At 44.8% G+C, this 18,154-nt stretch overlaps 9 protein-coding genes across 9 annotated transcripts; 6 read left to right on the forward strand and 3 right to left on the reverse strand.

Moving 5' to 3' along the window:
* Positions 1-318: 318 nt before the first annotated feature.
* On the forward strand, positions 319-2,281 carry FPOAC1_005345 (uncharacterized protein; the record flags this gene model as incomplete). The annotated part of the gene is made up of 4 exons (XM_044849873.1): positions 319-373; positions 1,431-1,494; positions 1,547-1,752; positions 1,803-2,281. 4 exons carry the CDS (start codon positions 319-321, stop codon positions 2,279-2,281), a joined length of 804 nt encoding a protein of 267 aa, XP_044708583.1.
* A 405-nt stretch (positions 2,282-2,686) lies between these two features.
* FPOAC1_005346 (uncharacterized protein) lies at positions 2,687-4,038 on the reverse strand (the record flags this gene model as incomplete). The annotated part of the gene is made up of 2 exons (XM_044849874.1): positions 2,687-2,707; positions 2,764-4,038. 2 exons carry the CDS (start codon positions 4,036-4,038, stop codon positions 2,687-2,689), a joined length of 1,296 nt encoding a protein of 431 aa, XP_044708584.1.
* Positions 4,039-4,600: 562 nt separating this feature from the next.
* On the reverse strand, positions 4,601-5,584 carry FPOAC1_005347 (uncharacterized protein; the record flags this gene model as incomplete). Its single annotated transcript, XM_044849875.1, has 5 exons — positions 4,601-4,612; positions 4,663-4,877; positions 4,932-5,099; positions 5,154-5,436; positions 5,489-5,584. The coding sequence occupies 5 exons, from the start codon at positions 5,582-5,584 to the stop codon at positions 4,601-4,603; spliced, it is 774 nt and encodes a 257-aa protein (XP_044708585.1).
* A 674-nt stretch (positions 5,585-6,258) lies between these two features.
* Positions 6,259-7,263, forward strand: FPOAC1_005348 (uncharacterized protein; the record flags this gene model as incomplete). The annotated part of the gene is made up of 1 exon (XM_044849876.1): positions 6,259-7,263. One exon carries the CDS (start codon positions 6,259-6,261, stop codon positions 7,261-7,263), a length of 1,005 nt encoding a protein of 334 aa, XP_044708586.1.
* An 842-nt stretch (positions 7,264-8,105) lies between these two features.
* Positions 8,106-9,047, forward strand: FPOAC1_005349 (uncharacterized protein; the record flags this gene model as incomplete). The annotated part of the gene is made up of 1 exon (XM_044849877.1): positions 8,106-9,047. The coding sequence occupies one exon, from the start codon at positions 8,106-8,108 to the stop codon at positions 9,045-9,047; it is 942 nt and encodes a 313-aa protein (XP_044708587.1).
* A 693-nt stretch (positions 9,048-9,740) lies between these two features.
* Positions 9,741-10,748, forward strand: FPOAC1_005350 (uncharacterized protein; the record flags this gene model as incomplete). The annotated part of the gene is made up of 1 exon (XM_044849878.1): positions 9,741-10,748. One exon carries the CDS (start codon positions 9,741-9,743, stop codon positions 10,746-10,748), a length of 1,008 nt encoding a protein of 335 aa, XP_044708588.1.
* A 309-nt stretch (positions 10,749-11,057) lies between these two features.
* On the reverse strand, positions 11,058-12,417 carry FPOAC1_005351 (uncharacterized protein; the record flags this gene model as incomplete). Its single annotated transcript, XM_044849879.1, has 5 exons — positions 11,058-11,511; positions 11,559-11,953; positions 12,008-12,075; positions 12,126-12,162; positions 12,214-12,417. The coding sequence occupies 5 exons, from the start codon at positions 12,415-12,417 to the stop codon at positions 11,058-11,060; spliced, it is 1,158 nt and encodes a 385-aa protein (XP_044708589.1).
* A 1,699-nt stretch (positions 12,418-14,116) lies between these two features.
* On the forward strand, positions 14,117-15,631 carry FPOAC1_005352 (uncharacterized protein; the record flags this gene model as incomplete). The annotated part of the gene is made up of 1 exon (XM_044849880.1): positions 14,117-15,631. The coding sequence occupies one exon, from the start codon at positions 14,117-14,119 to the stop codon at positions 15,629-15,631; it is 1,515 nt and encodes a 504-aa protein (XP_044708590.1).
* Positions 15,632-17,276: 1,645 nt separating this feature from the next.
* FPOAC1_005353 (uncharacterized protein) lies at positions 17,277-17,999 on the forward strand (the record flags this gene model as incomplete). Its single annotated transcript, XM_044849881.1, has 1 exon — positions 17,277-17,999. The coding sequence occupies one exon, from the start codon at positions 17,277-17,279 to the stop codon at positions 17,997-17,999; it is 723 nt and encodes a 240-aa protein (XP_044708591.1).
* Positions 18,000-18,154: the final 155 nt, after the last annotated feature.

Genomic DNA, 18,154 nt, shown 5'->3' on the forward strand with positions numbered 1-18,154 from the left:
GTGCCAGGCTCATCTTTCTTAGCTGCTTTGAATGTCATGCATCGGAATTTCCGCTTCTTGTCAGCCAATCAAAGGAATTCATCAGATTACAAAAATGATTAGAAACATAAGCACTTGCTTATGAAGCATTAGTGACTCTGATTTATGCTAAATTGCAAGTTTTCGTGTTTATGCGGGGGACATCAGTTTGAAGACTTTAAATCAGGCAAGCTGCTGACAGCGGTTTGACCTGTGACATAAGAAAGCGACATACCTCCACTCTGCTGTCTTAAACCGCTCCAACGACCACATTGTGTTGACCAACAAAACTCACAGACCATGGCATCCTATCTCGACCCAATCAACCGCAAGTTTGCTGATGCGGCTGCCGCAGGTCCGCCCTTATATACAAAAACGTACGAGGAAGCTCGTGAGCCATTGTGTTGAAATTTATCGTGTTAAAAGCTACAGTATTAATTATAAGCTTTTTCCCTTTTTCCCTAGAATCTTCTTCCTTTAACTTTATAGGATTTTTAATACTTTATAGGATTCTTAATATAATAAATTTTAATTTAATAAACTTTTTAATAATATTATTTTTATTAAATACTCTATAAATTATTAATAATTTATTCTTTTTATTAAAGATTATTTTAAAGATTATTTTAAAGATTATTTTAAAGATTATTTTAAAGATTAAAAAGTAATTCTATTTAAAATATTTTACTTTTTAATATATTAATATTATTATTATATTTTATTCTATAAAAAGCCTTTAAGGCCTTTTTTTCTTTATATAATAAAAATTTAAACTTTAATTTATTAACTTAATAATTAATTATATAGCTAAAGGCCTTATAATTAAAAAAGATAAAAATAATAATTTAATTATTATTTATATTAATAATATATTAACTTTAAATATTAAGAAAAAGATTATTTAAAAAGTTATTAAAGGCTTTAAATTTTTTTAATTAATTTCTTTTTTTTAAAATAAAATTAATTATAAAGATTAAGCTTTTATAAATAATTCTTTAATTTAATATATAATTAAAATTAATAAAGACTTTAAAGTTTATTATTTTATATAATAATTATATAATTATATAGTTTTATTAATATTAATATTAATAAAAAAATATTTAATAATTATTAATTTTAAAAAAAAATAAAAGCTTTTATAATAATTATTATAATTTTAACTTTATAAATTATAATATATACCTTTAGATTAAATCTATATTAGTATTTAGGTTTAAAAACTATATTTTTTTATAAGTTAATTTTATATATATACTTTAGGACTTATACCTCGAAAATCACCTAATAAAAGGAAGCTCATGAGGTACTAGAAAGTATCCAAGACTACGAAATAGCTTCCGATATCACCAGTGAGCAAATACAAGTTCCTGTAAAAGATGAAAATGTGACAGTTATCATATTCCGCCCAGCCACGGCACAGGGCACTCTCAACATGATCTTCTATACACATGGTGGCGGATGGATCCTTGGAAGGTAGGTAAGCCCTGAGCATATTTAGTGATGAGGACAGTTTCTAACGGCACAGCCCGACCACCCACGGCGCTTTGATGGAAGACATAGCACGCCAAACTGGTGCTGCGGTTGTGTTCCCCTACTACACTCCAGCTCCCGAAGCACAGTACCCTGTCCAGTTTGAGCAAGTATATGGCGTTCTTGAGCACTTCGCAACAAACGGAGACAAGTACAACATCAACGTCAATCAAATCGGTCTCGCTGGTGATAGTGTTGGCGGTAAGTATCTCATCCTACCATGGGTTGATACCAGTCTGATCTATTATTAGGTCACATGGCCATAGCAATGACACAGCTCGCCCAGAGCCATGGTCTTTCTTCCCAGATCGGTCAGATCGTCCTCTTTTACCCCGTCACAGACACATACAGTAAGTCTGAGACGTACAAGACCTTCAAAGATGGCCCCTACTTGTCTGAGAAGACGATGGACTGGATGATACCAGCTTTTCTACCTAACAAGGAAGATCGAAAGCTCCCGTTAACTTCACCTCTACAATTCGCACCAGACGAAGTTCTCTCCAAGTTCCCACCAACTACTATATTCGTGTCTGGTGCGGATCCGTTGATTGGAGAGGGAGAGGCTTTCGGCCACAGGCTACAGGAGTTAGGGGTCGATGCTTCGGTTATCAAAGCAGATGGGCAAGTACACGACTTTGTCATGTTGGCTCCTATCAGGGGATCCCCTACTGCCAGAGCTGTGGTCGAGCTAGCCACTGTGAAGTTACTAAAGGCATTTTCTGACAACTGAAGGATGCGGAATAAGAGTAACGAGGAAATACGTCTGTTTTTGTCATAAGGTCAACCTTTTTATGGTTATAACAACATATGGTTTGACTTTCAGGTACTTCTGTAATCCACAGGTTGCAGCAATTGAACTATGAACTTATTCTCTGATGTTACCTATGAACCTCACTCCATTTCCTTGGCAAAAGGACTGCGCGATCTAATCCTCCGTCCGTAAAAGTATAGCAGCCATGGAATAGCAGTCAAGAGTAATCCAAGACCTCCCAACAAACCTCCTGTACCTGTCAATGTCAAGGAGTTGATCATCCTTGCTGTAAGTAATGGAAATATCCCTCCCAATAGGTTCCTACATAGACTTTGAGCCGCAAGAGCTGATGAAGCGTAACTGTGATATGTATCTGCCAAGTAATTAAAGACCGCCAGATAGATGCTGTAGATACCCATTGTGCAAGACCCAATTGCCAGTGTCGGAGAAATCCAACTTACGTCAGACCTCGAAGACATGAAGAACCAGAATAATCCGATGGGCAAGAGAATGGATTGAACGCACGGGGAAAGTAGCCGTTGCTCGGGTGTGGTAGGCGACGTTTTATGAGGTAATATCCAACGGGTGAGAGGTCCCTGTATGACGGCCAGAACAATACTCAAAATAGACCCAACAACAACTGCCGCGTAGACTGCTCCAACTTGAGTACTATCAAACCCGTAAACACTTCGAAAGACGAGTCCAATGCTGCTGAACTGCATGTATAAAATTGCCCAAGCAAAAGATACCCATAGTGAGAACCAGAACAAGATAGATTCTGTAACCAGCAGACGCAGTGGAAATGCGAGACTTCGCCATAATATACCAATATCGACATGTAAGTTCTCTTCGACCGATGGACAAAAGCTCACCATTATTCCATTTGGTGTCTTTGTCTCAATGCTGTTTAGTGCGATGCACTTTCTCCTCAGTAATACATTGCTTCGTGTTTCTTGAAAAAGGAAGAATATGATGAGAGTTGCAGTCCCAATGGTGATGAGCTGAAGATAGAAGATCCACCTCCATCCCAGACGATCAACGATGGCACCACTAACCAGAGGTCCCAGCCCAGTCCCGATCATGATAGAAAGTGAGTACAAGGCCATTGGAGTGTTACGGTCCTCTTTTCGGTAAAGGTCGCTTACGACACCTCCAGTGAGCGTTGCAAAAACAGCGGCGCCATTGCCCGTGATCAGACGGGCTACCATCATCCCGGCAAAGCTTTCTGTCACGGCGCACCCCAAGCTTCCAAGGAAGAATACAATTCCTGATCCGACAAATACCCAGTAACGACCGTGTACTTCGCTGACCGGGGCAAGTACCATCGGCGCAATGGCAAACCCCGTGACAAAGAGTGTGATGCCAGCGTTGAACTGTGTGTCGCCGATGTTCCATTTGTTTCGTAAAGGCTCTGAGGCCATTGCATATGCACCAGCGGAGTATGATGCTAGTGTCGATGCCATGAAAGCCCCAGAAAGGATTGTGATCTTCTTCCGGTGTGACCAACTAAATGGCGATTGTAAATGGGGGATCTTTAGGATAGAGGTTGGCGAGGCAATGATATCTTTTGAGTGGAGAAGTTCAGCTACGGTGAATGATGGCTCTAGAATCTCGAAGCCCACAGGTAATTGAATCCCATTTGGGTTGTTGACTGTATTGTCTTGACTGAAGGAGACACGGTCAAAGTCCTTTTCAGTAGTTTTTGTTTTGTCATCTGACATATTTGTCGCTGACATTCTCGGTTACTTTTTGAGGTTTTTATCCAGATATTTGACGATAGAGTATCATTATTGTAAAATAGAAAGTGACGATGGAGTTATGCGTGTACGTACATAAGACACATTGAACCTTATCTCGACAAATCAATGCTGATCACGGCTTTGTGTCGGGTTTGGCATCCTCGGATAAGCGGCGTTGACTAGTGTTCATCTTATCCTCGAAGATACGCGGGGATAATAAAAGATCAATCATGGCTGGTCCGGGAAACGGAATAGTATTCATCCAGGATTGTAGTTGTCATGACGTTGCTTTCTTGGCATTTGAAAGTGTTGGAGACTGATTAATACTTCGATGACTTAACCACATTCTTCGCGAGATTGATCACGGTGTCGCTGTACTCATCTGGCCGTTTAAATTTTGCAGAGTATGTCAGCGATCTCACTCTTGTTAGGTATATGTACTCGAATCAGCTAGATACTTGATTGCCCAAGGATAGTAAAATTGAACATGCTACAGACTCGGTATTTGACAAGATGGTCAATGATCTAGTAAACAAGTATAGAGAGTGAAGTGTGATATCTACGCAAGATACTTGATGAGATGAGTGTTGCGCTTCTATCCCATCTGTATCATCAACGTACAGACAATGCAGCCTCCTTCTTCCGAGCCTCATTCTGCCACTTAATGCCCGGCTCTGCGAACTTTTCCAATTCCTCCTCAGGCAGATTATTGAGGGTGATGTGGAAATGAGGTCTCGGTATATTACGACCAGCTTCAAATCCAGGTCGGTCCAACAGCTTGTTGAACCACTCTTTGATGTGAATGTACTTCATGACATCAGGAAGTCCAGAGAAATCTTTGAACCCAGTTAGAATGACCTTTCTATGGAAACCTTCGTTATTTGACTTACTGTGGGCAGCTACCCATGGCCAAACAGCAATATCCACAATGGTAAGTCTCTCTCCGACGATATAACCAGTTCCATTCTTGGTGAGCTGCTGGTCCAAAGTGCGGTAGAGACGATGGCTCTCACTAACGTAGCGATCGATAGAATATTTCATCTTTTCTGGTGCATAGCCTGTTTACAACGGTAAGCTTACTAACTCGATTGCTTGAAGCGCGGTAGACTAACGAGTAAAATGGTTGGCCTGACCCTGGATAGGTCCGAGACCAGAGACTTGCCACATCAGCCAGCTGATGCTCTCCCAGTGTTCCTTTGACTTGTAAGGATAAGATATCTTGTGGCCCTCATCGTATCTGGCTACGAGGTACTCTAGAATTGCACCACTCTCAAATACTTTAATCTCATGGCCAAATTCGTCTTTATCAGTGATGGCTGGGATGCGACCGTTGGGATTGATGTCAAGGAACCATGGTTCTTTTTGCTCATGCTTGCTAAAATCCAAAGTGATGACCTTCATTGTGCGTCAGTGATATTGAATCTTCGAGAGACTGAGCGTGTTGAACCTTGTATTCCAGACCGAGTTCCTCCAAAGCAATGGATATCTTGAGCCCGTTTGGGGTTCCCTCGGTGTAAAGGGTGATGCCAGTTTTGATACCCATCTTGTACGGCGGTTAACAAGAGACTATTTGTTTTTGGTTCTGGATATTGTTATAGTAGTATGGATATCCAAGTTGTATTTCTAGTAAGGCTACTCGATCTTTTATACATGATTCTATTGCTAATGTTGCAGATCGTTCTGCCCTTAGGTTCGGTCACTATTGCTCTTCCGTGGAGGTTTCTTACTTTATCAATTTAGTAATAACAGTCTCTTTCCCGTCGCTGATTCATGGACTGATTGAAAAAATGATATCGTAATCTTTGTACTCCGTAATTGTAACCAGGTTTACTTCCGCGGAAGTTAACTAATACAGCTCACATTCCGGAAGTCCATGTTTGCAGAGTTTTTAAGAGCAACAGAAGTCCATCATGACTAGGTCTAAACAACTCAACCCTAAGCTTATACGCCATCGGAGGAGTTTCGTACATGTTAGTAATCCAGTTTGACGATTTTGGTGAGAAAAGGGTCGCGGCGGTATAACGCGGAGATAGCCGGAGGAGACCGGAGTATGAACGGAGATGGACGCCGATTCAAGATATTTCATAGGCCAGATCCTCAGATTCTAGTCTAATTGCTTACTCACATCAACGTTATTTTCAATTCCAACAGGACCTTGTTTTGCTTCATTGTCATCGTAATTATCACGAGTAGAACTCATTTTGGCTTCTAAACATCATGGCTGTACTACGCTGGGGCATGCTCGGCACGAGCTTCATCTCCGATGTTGTCGCCAAGTCCATCCTCAACAGCAAAAACTCAACTATTGCTGCTGTCTTTGGCCGAAATGAAGAGCGCCTAACAGCCTTTGCGGACAAGCACAACATCACAGAGCGATATACTTCTATCGACGACCTTCTCGACAAGGCTTCAATTGATGTCGTGTATGTTGGCCTGCCAAACCACATGCACACCCCCGCAGTACTAGCAGCAGCGAAGCGTGGAAAGGCAATCCTCTCTGAAAAGTCACTCGCAACCACAATGGAAGACTCGAGGGCCATTGAGAAGGCTGTCAACGATGCAAACGTCTTCTTCTTGGAGGGGTTGATGTACCTGACACACCCCGTCATAAAAAAGATGCAACAATTGCTGCTTGAGGGACATATTGGTACGGTTCGTGGTGTTTCGGGATATTACTCTGCGAATATCTGGAAGAAGGCCAATCCCTTTAGCATGGGCACCATCTACAACCTTGGCTGCTATCCCGTTTCTCTTCTCCACTTCGTCATTGAGACAGCTTTTGGAAGGGACGCGTTTACAGCGCGACAGTTGCATGGTTTTGGCAACATTTCCACTGAAGGCACCGTCCATGTCCGAGATGCCTCCATGACGGTGCGTTTCGACAACGGTGTACTTGCAAGTCTGCAATCAACAGACAGCTACGGTAACGACTTTTCGTTTGCCATTCTTGGAGACAAGGGAAGGATGAGATTTGTTACGAATCCTTGGCTGCCTATCGCGGGGGATAATATCATCGAGGTCAAGAAATATGGTGGTGCGACGGAGCAGATCGTTGTTCCGGCTGAGTTGGATGCATTTGGACATCAGGTCAAGACAGTGGAGGATTGTTTGGGTCGCGGTGTCAAAGAGGCGGAGCGTCCTTCGCCAAATGTTCAAAAGAGTGTTGAGATTATGGGTTTGCTGACGGAATGGGAGAATCTCGTTCAGAGTCAACATAAGTGATCAGGGGCAAATTGTACAGTCCGCCAAGTACTCGGATATTTGCTTTTGTCTATCTGCATCATTGAAACCTGCCCAGTCTACCTTGACCAATTATCGCTATTGATCTGTGCTGTAGCATTTATTTCCCTTGTGACTTTTTCAACAGATGAGAAGTGACAGAACTTCCTAAATAAGCAATTCAGAATGTGTGGAAACTCGACATCTCATTTAATTGATATGTTTGAAACAGACAAGAGATTTGAGAGACTCATCCCTGCCTGTTTCAACTGATCGTCAGTGGCTTTGGCGGTGAAGTCAACCGTCTTAACTACCTACGGATACGCGTATCAAGGCTACCTGCCTGTTACAGCAAAACATACAGAAGCGCGATAAGACTATTTATTCCATGGATCTTGATTAACCATTCAAGAAAGGTGCAGTTCATGGCGCTTAATTATACTTTTGCTCATCATCTCGTGTAAGTAAGTAGCTGCGTGTCATTCTGTCCCGTTAGTTCCACGCCGGTAATTCTACAGCGGACAAGTTTACCAAATACGGAAGCGGACCGCAAGTTCCGTCCCATATTAATTCTTCCGTGGTGCGCTTACAAGTTGGGACCAGCTGGAAATAGTAGTCTAGACGGTCCATGTCGCGTATAGATTTCCTGTAGGGTCCCGTTTCAGCACTCACTGAAACTAGGCCAGCAGATTAAGGACTAACTTACCTATGCCCAAAATACCGAGGATGGAAGGGGTAAACAAGATCAACAGTATAAAGGCAATGTTGCGCCGCATTCTTCCGTTTCAATTCAAGATCCGTCGATCAGTTACTGCATCATACAACAACTCTATTTAATTGCAGCAATGTGGAAATTTGTCGTCAGCGGAATGCTGGCCATGGCTTCGGCCGTCAGCGCCGCCTACCCCAACCCCGGCCCTGTCAACGGCGCTACTCGAGTTCACGATCCCACTGTCGTCAAGATGCCTCAAGGAGGATACCTCATGGCTCACACCGGAGACTACGTCGCGCTCAAGACTTCCACAGACCGAACTGCCTGGAAGGAAGCTGGCGCTGCTTTCCCCAACGGAGCACCATGGACGACACAGTACACCAAGGGCGAGAAGAACCTCTGGGCACCTGATATCTCGTACCGCAATGGTCAGTACTATATGTACTACTCTGCATCCTCGTTCGGCCAGCGCACTTCTGCTATTTTCCTCGCCACCAGCAAGACTGGCGCTTCAGGTTCTTGGACCAACCAAGGTGTTGTGATTGAGTCAAACAACAACAACGACTACAATGCCATTGACGGTAACCTTTTCGTCGATGGTGATGGAAAGTGGTGGCTCTCTTTCGGATCTTTCTGGTCCGGTATCAAGATGATTCAGCTCGACCCCAACACTGGTAAGCGCACCGGCACTTCGCTTTATTCTCTTGCCAAGCGCGATGCCTCTGTTGGCGGTGCCGTCGAAGCTCCTTTCATCACCAAGAAGGGTAACTTTTACTACCTCTGGGTCTCCTTTGACAAGTGCTGTAATGGTGCCGCCAGCACCTACCGCGTCATGGTCGGTCGATCAAGCAGCATCACCGGTCCTTACGTCGACAAGGCCGGCAAGCAGATGATGCAAGGTGGTGGTACCGAGATCATGGCTAGCCACGGCAACATCCACGGTCCTGGCCACAACGCCGTCTTCACTGACGTTGACGCTGATGTGCTTGTTTACCACTACTACGATAACGCTGGAACTGCTCTCCTCGGTATCAACCTCCTCCGATACGACAATGGCTGGCCTGTCGCTTACTAGGCACTTTGAGCTTGTTGGGCCGGGTAGTGGCTAGTTTGTTCTTGAGTCGTGAGCTAGATGCTCTTTCCTGTATATGCATTGGAGCCAGTAAATACTTCGAACTTATCACATAGAACCAATTCATCAATGTACTGCAGCCTGTGTTCCAGGCTTGCTTTCCTGTGACCAACATTATTCCCTGCAGAGCAGATCTACATCTGGGCAAGACCTCTGTCAATGCCACATGCTCGCAATAAACTTTCAAGCGTTCCCCATCGTCATTTCTAGAACCCCAGATTGGTGTTCCGGCAAATACACAGCCGAGGTATAATTCCACCCTGGCTTTGACTAAAACTTGGAACAATCACGCGGACGATCCGAAGGTAGTACCAGAGATTAATACGAGACTCTTTAATCCCCAACTACTCGAGCGCTTAGAGCTCAATTCTGCACCCCGCATTGCCGATCCCCCAGGTTTATATGCGGGGGAAACGACTTGATTTTGCGCACGAATAGAATTTGAGGACGAAATGACTTGCTTGGATAGACTTCGGTCCGAAGCGGTCCGTAGAATAGGTAAAGCCATGGCAAACTTCCAGAAACCTGCTGTCGTGACTTCATAGTTAAATGTATGGAATATATATATATATACAATCATAAGAACAAACCACTTACGCGAATCTTGATGAGTTACTACGTTCGTCAACCTCTATTATGCGTCTCCTCTCCATCCCATGTCAGGCCCTTGTGGCCTTCCTGACTCTTGGGTCAGTTTCGGCTCGAGTTCTCACGAAGCGTGACAGCCCTGTCCTTCCAGGGCTCTGGGCCGATCCCAACATTGCCGTTGTCAACAATACCTATTATCTATTTGTCACTACTGATGGCTTCGAAGGCTGGGGTGGTAATTCATTCTACTGGTGGAAGTCCCCAGACTTGGTCTCATGGACAAAGAGCGAGGAGCCCTTCCTTGTTCTTGATGGCAAGAACGGAAATGTGCCGTGGGCAACTGGCAACGCTTGGGCACCTGGTTTTGCTGCCCGTGATGGCAAATACTACTTTTACCACAGTGGCAATAACCCCTCTGTCAGCGATGGCCACAAGAGCATTGGTGTTGCAGTTGCAGACCATCCTGAAGGTCCCTGGAAGGCTCAATCCGAGCCAATGATCAAAGGTACCAAAGATGAACCTATCGTCAGCAACCAAGCCATCGATCCAGCCGCTTTCCAAGACCCAGAAACCGGAAAGTGGTACATCTACTGGGGCAACGGTGTTCCTGTTGTCGCAGAGTTGAACGATGACATGGTGTCCCTCAAATCCGGTACATGGAAGCGTATATCCGGACTCGAAGACTTCCGCGAAGGTCTTTTCGTCAACTATCGTGAGGGTACTTACCACCTGACCTATTCTATCGATGATACAGGTTCCGAGAACTACCGTGTTGGATATGCGACAGCTGACAGCCCTATTGGACCCTGGACTTATCGTGGTGTCATTCTGAAGAAGGACGAGTCAAAGGGAATTTTGGGTACCGGTCATAATTCGGTACTGAACATCCCAGGAACCGATGAGTGGTACATTGCGTACCACAGATTCCATATCCCAGATGGCGGTGGTTTCAGAAGGGAGACGACCATTGATGTACTACCTATTGATAAGAAAACTGGATTATTTGGAGAGGTTACACCGACATTAGAGAGTGTTGACCCCAGGCCTTTGTCCTAGGATCGAGCCTAGTAAATTCTTATCCAAGAGCCTGATCATTTCTTTACATCGGTAGGCCGAACAATGGCAGTATAACAAGAAACAGGCTGATATTGGCTAGAATCACCAGCGTATTACATAGTTAAAATATGGAGGATTGGTCCTTGCGCGCTTACCCTGTATCACCTTATGTGTTTGAACATTAAGAAACAACTTGGTAAACATTTTCCAACCTCACTACCCTGATGGCGATGTCGATGAATTCATGGTAAAGATATCAAAACAAATTGTTTATCTATACCAAATAAAGAAAATACTTTGAAGTCCTATCTAAATCCCACCACTAACAGCTTTCTTGTCATGGCGTGTGACAGATACTTGTGTCGAGACAATAATGCCCCGTTCAGTAGACGATTCATTACTTCCCTTGTTATTCCAAGGTGCAGGATCACTTGCTCCTCCTCGTCCAACATCGTATGTCAACTCAACCTCATCGTCGTCGCTATGAAACCCAGTTCCTTTTGTCCGGTTGGCACTGAATAGCTGAAAATGCTTTGACCCCGATTTGGACAGCTCATTCCCTCCAGAAGGTGTACCTCGGGATGTTGCGTTCATACGACCAAGTCGGAAGAGAGGTGCTAGCGTAGGGAGACACGCTGAAATAATAGCGACAGACGGCTCTAGACTCGACCATGCAAATGAAGGGCCCATCCACCATGTGGCATCGAGGTTCTGGAAGAACCCCCAAAGATAGTAGATACGGGCGATACTAGCAACACAAACACTAGAAAATTTTAATACCAGAGTACCCGTTATGGCGGAGAAACTTACAAGCTACCAAGAAGCATAATGCAGATAACCGAAACCTTGGTCTTGTTGTTCATCTGCAATGTCCAGATACGAGGGATCGGTACGGTCAAGATGACAATGTCATTCACCATGTTCATAACACCCAGCACAAGGAAGAATAGCTTAACATCTATACACTTTCCCTCGGCGCCGATGTACTGGTTCCAGAAAAAGCTAACAGGTTTGCATGCGAAAGCCATGGTGATCCAAAGAATGAACGGATAGCAACTTGTCAGGAAGGTTGCGATGTAAAACATTATCGTATAGGCACGACTCTTATCGATTCCAAGCGGGAACAGTCGACGGTAGAGGAGGAGAATGCTAATCTTGACGGATGTGACGGCGAGGGCGTACACGAAGGGCTCGGCGTAAACGATCTGTTGTGAAGCATCAGTATATGTCAACCAGAGCAGCATACAAGCTCAACATACCTTGAAGACTTCGACGAGAGTCATAATCTTGATGGACCAAACATGTGCTCCAGAACCATGTTGGCCAGCTAGACACTGTTAGTCACCTGCTTGTCCATTCTTTAGATCATAAACATACCTAATATTGTCATTGTGACAGTAGCAGCAGCACAAAACTACGCAGAAAGGTTAGAAACCTCTTCAAGGTGTAAACCTGATCAACTTACCAGGCTCACCAACACGGCCCAATCATCCATCTCTAGCTGGGCAGACTTCATGTTCCTCACATAGAAGCGCAAAGCCACCACTAAGAAGGCGATTCCAAGAATGATGCAAGTAACGATATTGTACGTTGTGATCTGGTGTTGGCTAAGATCCATATCTTTGGGTGGTGGACCAAAGATGGCGACGATATTCGGATCCAGTTCCATGGTTAATAGTAGAGTTACAATCGACTCAGCTTGGCTGCATGCAGAAAGGGTATCTCACGGCGGCCTTTCTAGCCTGTCCATGGGGTCATTTAATCATTAATATAGGATGAAAATTAGAAATTGCCCGACCAAAAAGAAAGCAGAGAAAATGGGTAACGATGCGACGGAACGGGGATGTCATTTCTTTTTCCTTCGTGGCAACCATTCCTTCTTCCCACTTCCGCGTGCTGTGCCTTGGATGGAGCGTCAATCTTTAGCCGTTACGGATAGCCTGTAAGCCCTCTTCATCTCAGTCGAAATTGGGACCTGTAGTGAATTGCTCTGTCCCTCAGTGACAAACAGCCCACAAGTTGAAAACTCGGAACATGAAGTGGGAGGGGCATTTTGATGTGTCCACTCTGATGCTACCCTTGGTTGGATGGATCATATTCCTTTGCCCCATTGTCTATATCGTGGTGCCCCATGCCAACGGCGATTCCCGAGTCGATGAACAATGCACGAGCTTGGGCTATCGCGTTCAAGAATAATACCAATTCCCGTAGGTGTTTAGATGCGGATTTCCGCAATTGAAACTAAGTTCTGACAGTGATCTGGATATAAGGCTTGCCAAGACACGTTGCGGCTCTGGTGCACACTAGTCTCAACAAACAGGCCACTCGGTATTCAACCCTTGTCGTCCGCGTAACCGTATCCAGTCCGCGTGTGACAAGGATGAACACCCGGGAGATAGGCTAGTTTCAGAGCTGGATGTATGGGTCGAAACATTTATGCAACGTCGCAATCATGGCTAGAAAGAGCTGCTTCAAAGTCCGAAGCAGAGCAATTTAGATTTGTCTTATGTGGCAATGGCTAGGACTTTCTCGATTTGGCGTTGCAATGCCGAATTGACGCAGGGGTAACAACCAAGGGAAAGGAATCCTACAAGCTGGAAGTATCGATCATCCGATGAATGATGCAAGAATGATCCCAGTGTATCGGATTACGGCTATTTGTATGGTGTAGACTACGAAGTAGCGTCGCAAAGAAACTTACCAAGGGGCTATCCACTCTGAGTAAACAGCAAATCTCTTCTCTTCTCCCACCGGCCAATAACTTAGCAAATCTCGGGTTCCTCATAACTGGCCGTCATACATACTTCATGGACAATTTGGTTCCAAGCGATGACCTAAGTGGAATTGAATCCTCCTTATCTTGTTGATCCATGCCTGAATTCGGCTACCGATCGTTAAACTTCAAATTGCATCCCTGATAATAAACAGTATCCACTCGGGATACGCCAATAACGGATGCTGAAGAAGATTGGCCGAACTCCAATTAGTAACAAACCCGATCCCTATTGTTTGTTTGTGTAGCAGTCTGTTGGTCTCTAGCTCCTTCACAATAGTTCTGTTCAACTGTTGGACAGACTAGAGCGAGACCCTGTAACAGTAACAATCCAACGTATGTACATGTAGTAGAACATGAACCCAGTAACAAAAAAGCTCGGGGGCCGAAACCCGGTGGCGGACAGTCTCGCGTCGCCACGGATGCTACTTGTGGCATGAGTATTAGAAGCCAGGCCTGTCCACAACAGACGAGCCAGAATCCAAAAGTGCCTTATCCACTGCAGTTACATCCATTCTACCCCTTCTTGATCCTTCATCAATTACTCCGATAAATCGCACCAACCTCCAATCAGCAACTAGCCAAGCAGACCATTATGGCTGCTGTTCCATCTCAGATCTCGGTCGTCGACCAACCCCGCGAAGTCTCTCTCAAGACTACCATGACTGAGCAGGTCACCGAGGTCGTAGACCTTGCGCCCCCCCTACTTCCCACTGAGAAGATTGGCCCAATGGGTTGGGTCAGAGTCGTCTACCACTTTGAGCTCCCCGAGAACTACGATGCCGAGGAGTTGACCACAATCTTTAAGAAGAGTTATTCTGCATTCAAGGACCGCGTTCCTATTGCCGGCTGCGAGTTTGTTCCCACGCCCGCCTACCTCGAGAATGGTGAATTGCAACTCCGTCATTACGGCGACGAGATTGAACACGACTTCAAGGTGAAGGACCTTCGAAATGAAGACTTCCCTTCTTTCGAGGAACTCAAGACACATAATTTCCCTGTCTCGGCTCTAGACCCTGATGTTGTCTGTCAACGAGGTCTTGGTGGAGAGTGGCCTGCTGCTGGAGTCGACAGACTGAACACCACCATGCTGCAACTCAACTTCATCAAAGGTGGCCTCCTTCTCAACATGCTCTTCCTCCACGCCGCTATTGATGGAGCATCCATGTACAAGTTCACTGAGCTTCTCGCCGAAGAGGTCCGAAAGGCCCAGGGACTTTCTATATCCGAGCCAGCTGAGATCCCTGTGGCAGACCGAGCCAAGATCGCGAAGTCTTCTGGTGCAAAGCCTGGCAACCCTGAAGACCACGCTGAGTACCTCGAGATTCCTTTCACACCCACAGGCCCTCCTGAGAAGCTGGCCATGCCTATCGCCCATGGAAACGTCTTTTACTTCTCACCTGAGAAGCTCCAAGCTCTCAAGGAGCTCGCTTCCCCCTCAAACGCCAAGCACCTCAAGACAAATGAGGACAATGCCCCCTTCATTTCTACCAACGACGCTATCACAGCTCTTGTCTGGCGCTGCACAATGAACGCTCAGCACAAGCATAAGGAGGGTGAAGCTAAGCCAACTGGACCTTCGATGCTCGGCCTCGCTCTTGATGCTCGCCGTCGGTATGCTGGCCAGGATGTTCACAAACACACCCTTGGCAACATCCTCGGTTTTGCTCCTGCTATCATGGACATTGATACCCTGATGAATGAGGATGATGTTACCCTGGCTGATATCGCCTTGGTTGTGCGAGGTGCTGTCAACAAGTCCAAGGACTCCTACCTCGACAGTATCACTGCTCGCGTCGAGCGTGTTGACAACGTCGCTCGTCTCATCCCTACCATCTTCCTCGATATGCCTGGCAACCACGCTCTACTGTCTTCATGGAGAGAGTTCCCCTTCTACGATATTAAGTGGGGTCCTGCACTGGGCGAAAGTATCCTTGCTGTGAGGCCTCCCAAGGTGGGTGTCACACACTCAATGCAAGTCATTCTGCCAGAGCGACCTGCTGCAGGCCCTGGTATAGAGGTCTTTGTAAACACTGAAAACGATGCTATGCAAACTCTTCTGAATGACCCATTGTGGAGACAGTTTGCTGAGGGACCTGAGCGAGTGTAATGTTTTGTTTTATTGATGGCAGCGATCTGTCATGAAAGTTTGGGAGAATCTGTAATATAGTTTAAGCAACAGATATGATTGGTAATTTGAGAATAATAAACAGCCCTAGGAAAGCCTTTAAGCCTTTTGCTCAAGGTCTCAAGTTCGTGATATGACAAAGTCATAAGTTTTGAAGGCATCGACTGATCTAACATATCCGTAGGTGATCTAGATCCATGTCCCATAACCGTTTGGAGTCTACACGAGATCATGTAATCACGTCAGATAATCTGCAAGACACAATGTCAGTCTCTGGAAGGGGATTCTTGCAGGTCTTGGCCCTTGAGAGTCAACATCAATTTGTCTCCACCAGAGTCCCCTCGACGAACCATTACTATGACTCACATGTAAGTCGGAAAGTTACACTCAGTTTCAAACGTTAGATTTACTATTGAGGAAAAAGGTTAATTGTTCATAAGGCTGAAACACATGGTCTGTGCACATTTACGACCTGGAGATCTTCATCCCTTGGTGAACTTTATTTCCTTTGAGCCCAATTACTATTATATGAAGATGTCCGAGGCGTAAGTCCCGAAGTATACAGAGCCCAATTACACTTTTCGTAATACAACTTTAGTGACCAAAGTGATGGTGATGGTCATTGATGATTCAATCCCTCAATGAGACGTCGTTCTATGATACAAAAACCGTTCAAAGATATTCTTGGCATAATAATAGGGATTGCAATAGTAAATCGACTGGCAACACTATTGAATGCAGAGTCATAAGAATGTGGACGCCCCGAGAGATAGAGTTTGAGACCAAGGTATAATTATTATAACTTCACTTTGAACAAAATCATCTTTTTTGACTCATAGTGTACAATGTATGTACTCAAACTTCTCAAGAGAAGACTCTTGTGTCATGTCTCTCGGAAGATAATGATGACTGCCCGGAAGTTTAAACTCGCTCGGTCTATAAAGGTTCCCCCTCCTCCCTTGTTCTCTAATTTTCAACTTAGACCTTTCACCACAGTCGTTCGTCTTTGCTCACTCAGGTTATTCTGCATCTATTGCTTCCAGCTTCTATCTTTCAGACTCAGCTTTTAGCATCATCACTACAAGCCTTCAGCTTCAGCATATCCTGCTTTGAGATACCACGATATCCATCTACCAGCGAATATAGCTTGAACTAGACTTGCTAGACTTCATAGCTTCGACACGATCAGACACGTGCACAGCTTCTATTGTTGTCTTGCGAACATTTAGCGCTCTGCAGTCAACCTCCTCGTTCATATTTTATTCTTGGACATCCTCAGTCATTCTCTTGACGATATACTTGATCTATTTATTAGTCGATCATTTTATCATCCACGACATCTTACAAATTGGTTATTCATCGAAGCTTTAGCAAAATCATCTGCAAAGCCATCTGCAAAACCATCTGCAAAGCCAACCATAATAACAACCTGCTTCTCGATCATACTATCCACGAACATTGTTCTCAGCATCGAGCTTAACTTTTCTTCTCCATTTGAATCACAAAACATATTAATAGCTCTGGCCATAGCGCTACTACAATCTACATAAAACCACACTTTACCGGCTATATCATCGCACTTCTTTGCACAACCTTACAGCTGATTATTTATCATCTCACTTTGACCATGTCTCTCACATTTGCTGCTCTCGCAGAACATACTCAACTTATGACACCCATGTCTATGTCTCCTCCCCTATCCTACAAGACCGATGATGACAATTCTTCGGAGTGTTCGTATTATTCACTGGCAGACCTACAGTACGACAGATGGTATCGCAACATCCCAGCAAGTCAAGTCCGGGAACAAGCCAAGCAGGTGCCAGATTCCCCTGCGCCAACCGAGGCATTGTATCCTCGGAAGTTCCATAATAGCGAACGACTGAGTCTGAAGTCTTGCGGCCCGTGGAAAGAGTACCCTTTTTGTCTGAACAAACGGTACACGATGGGCTCTCCTGGCCCGGCTCGAATCATCATCAACTCTGCCAAGCCAGATGATGTGGATGTGGTTTATCACCCGACACAAGGCAACAGAATGGTCTGCTTGGCGCAGTATCGTCCGAGGGGGTACAGAAAGGGTGCCTGTCTCAAGCCCTCGCCATACAATCCACTACCAGCCAACAACACTTTTGGCATCCCTGAGGGGACAACTTACCAAGGGCATGAGGTCTACCAAGATCTGTCCTACTACTACCCACAACCACAGTCAATGACTACACCAATGATCCCTGCAATGCAGGCAGCGATGTTTTCCCCGGTATATACCGGATGTTTCTCGGCAATGCCCACTTGGGCGCAGTATGATTCAGGGTACAATACATATAATTATCCCAATCAATATACTTACTAAATTCATTGCCTAAAACTCAATATGATCCTGGATTGAAACCACTGTCTTACTGTGTGACATTGCTTTTATATAGAGTCATTCGATTAATAAATAACTAGAGATATTTCATATCTTTGTTATACTGTGTAAATATCACCTATCTCATAAGGAACTCT

Source organism: Fusarium poae, chromosome 2 (genome assembly GCF_019609905.1).
Source record: "Fusarium poae strain DAOMC 252244 chromosome 2, whole genome shotgun sequence".
NCBI lineage: Eukaryota > Fungi > Ascomycota > Sordariomycetes > Hypocreales > Nectriaceae > Fusarium > Fusarium poae.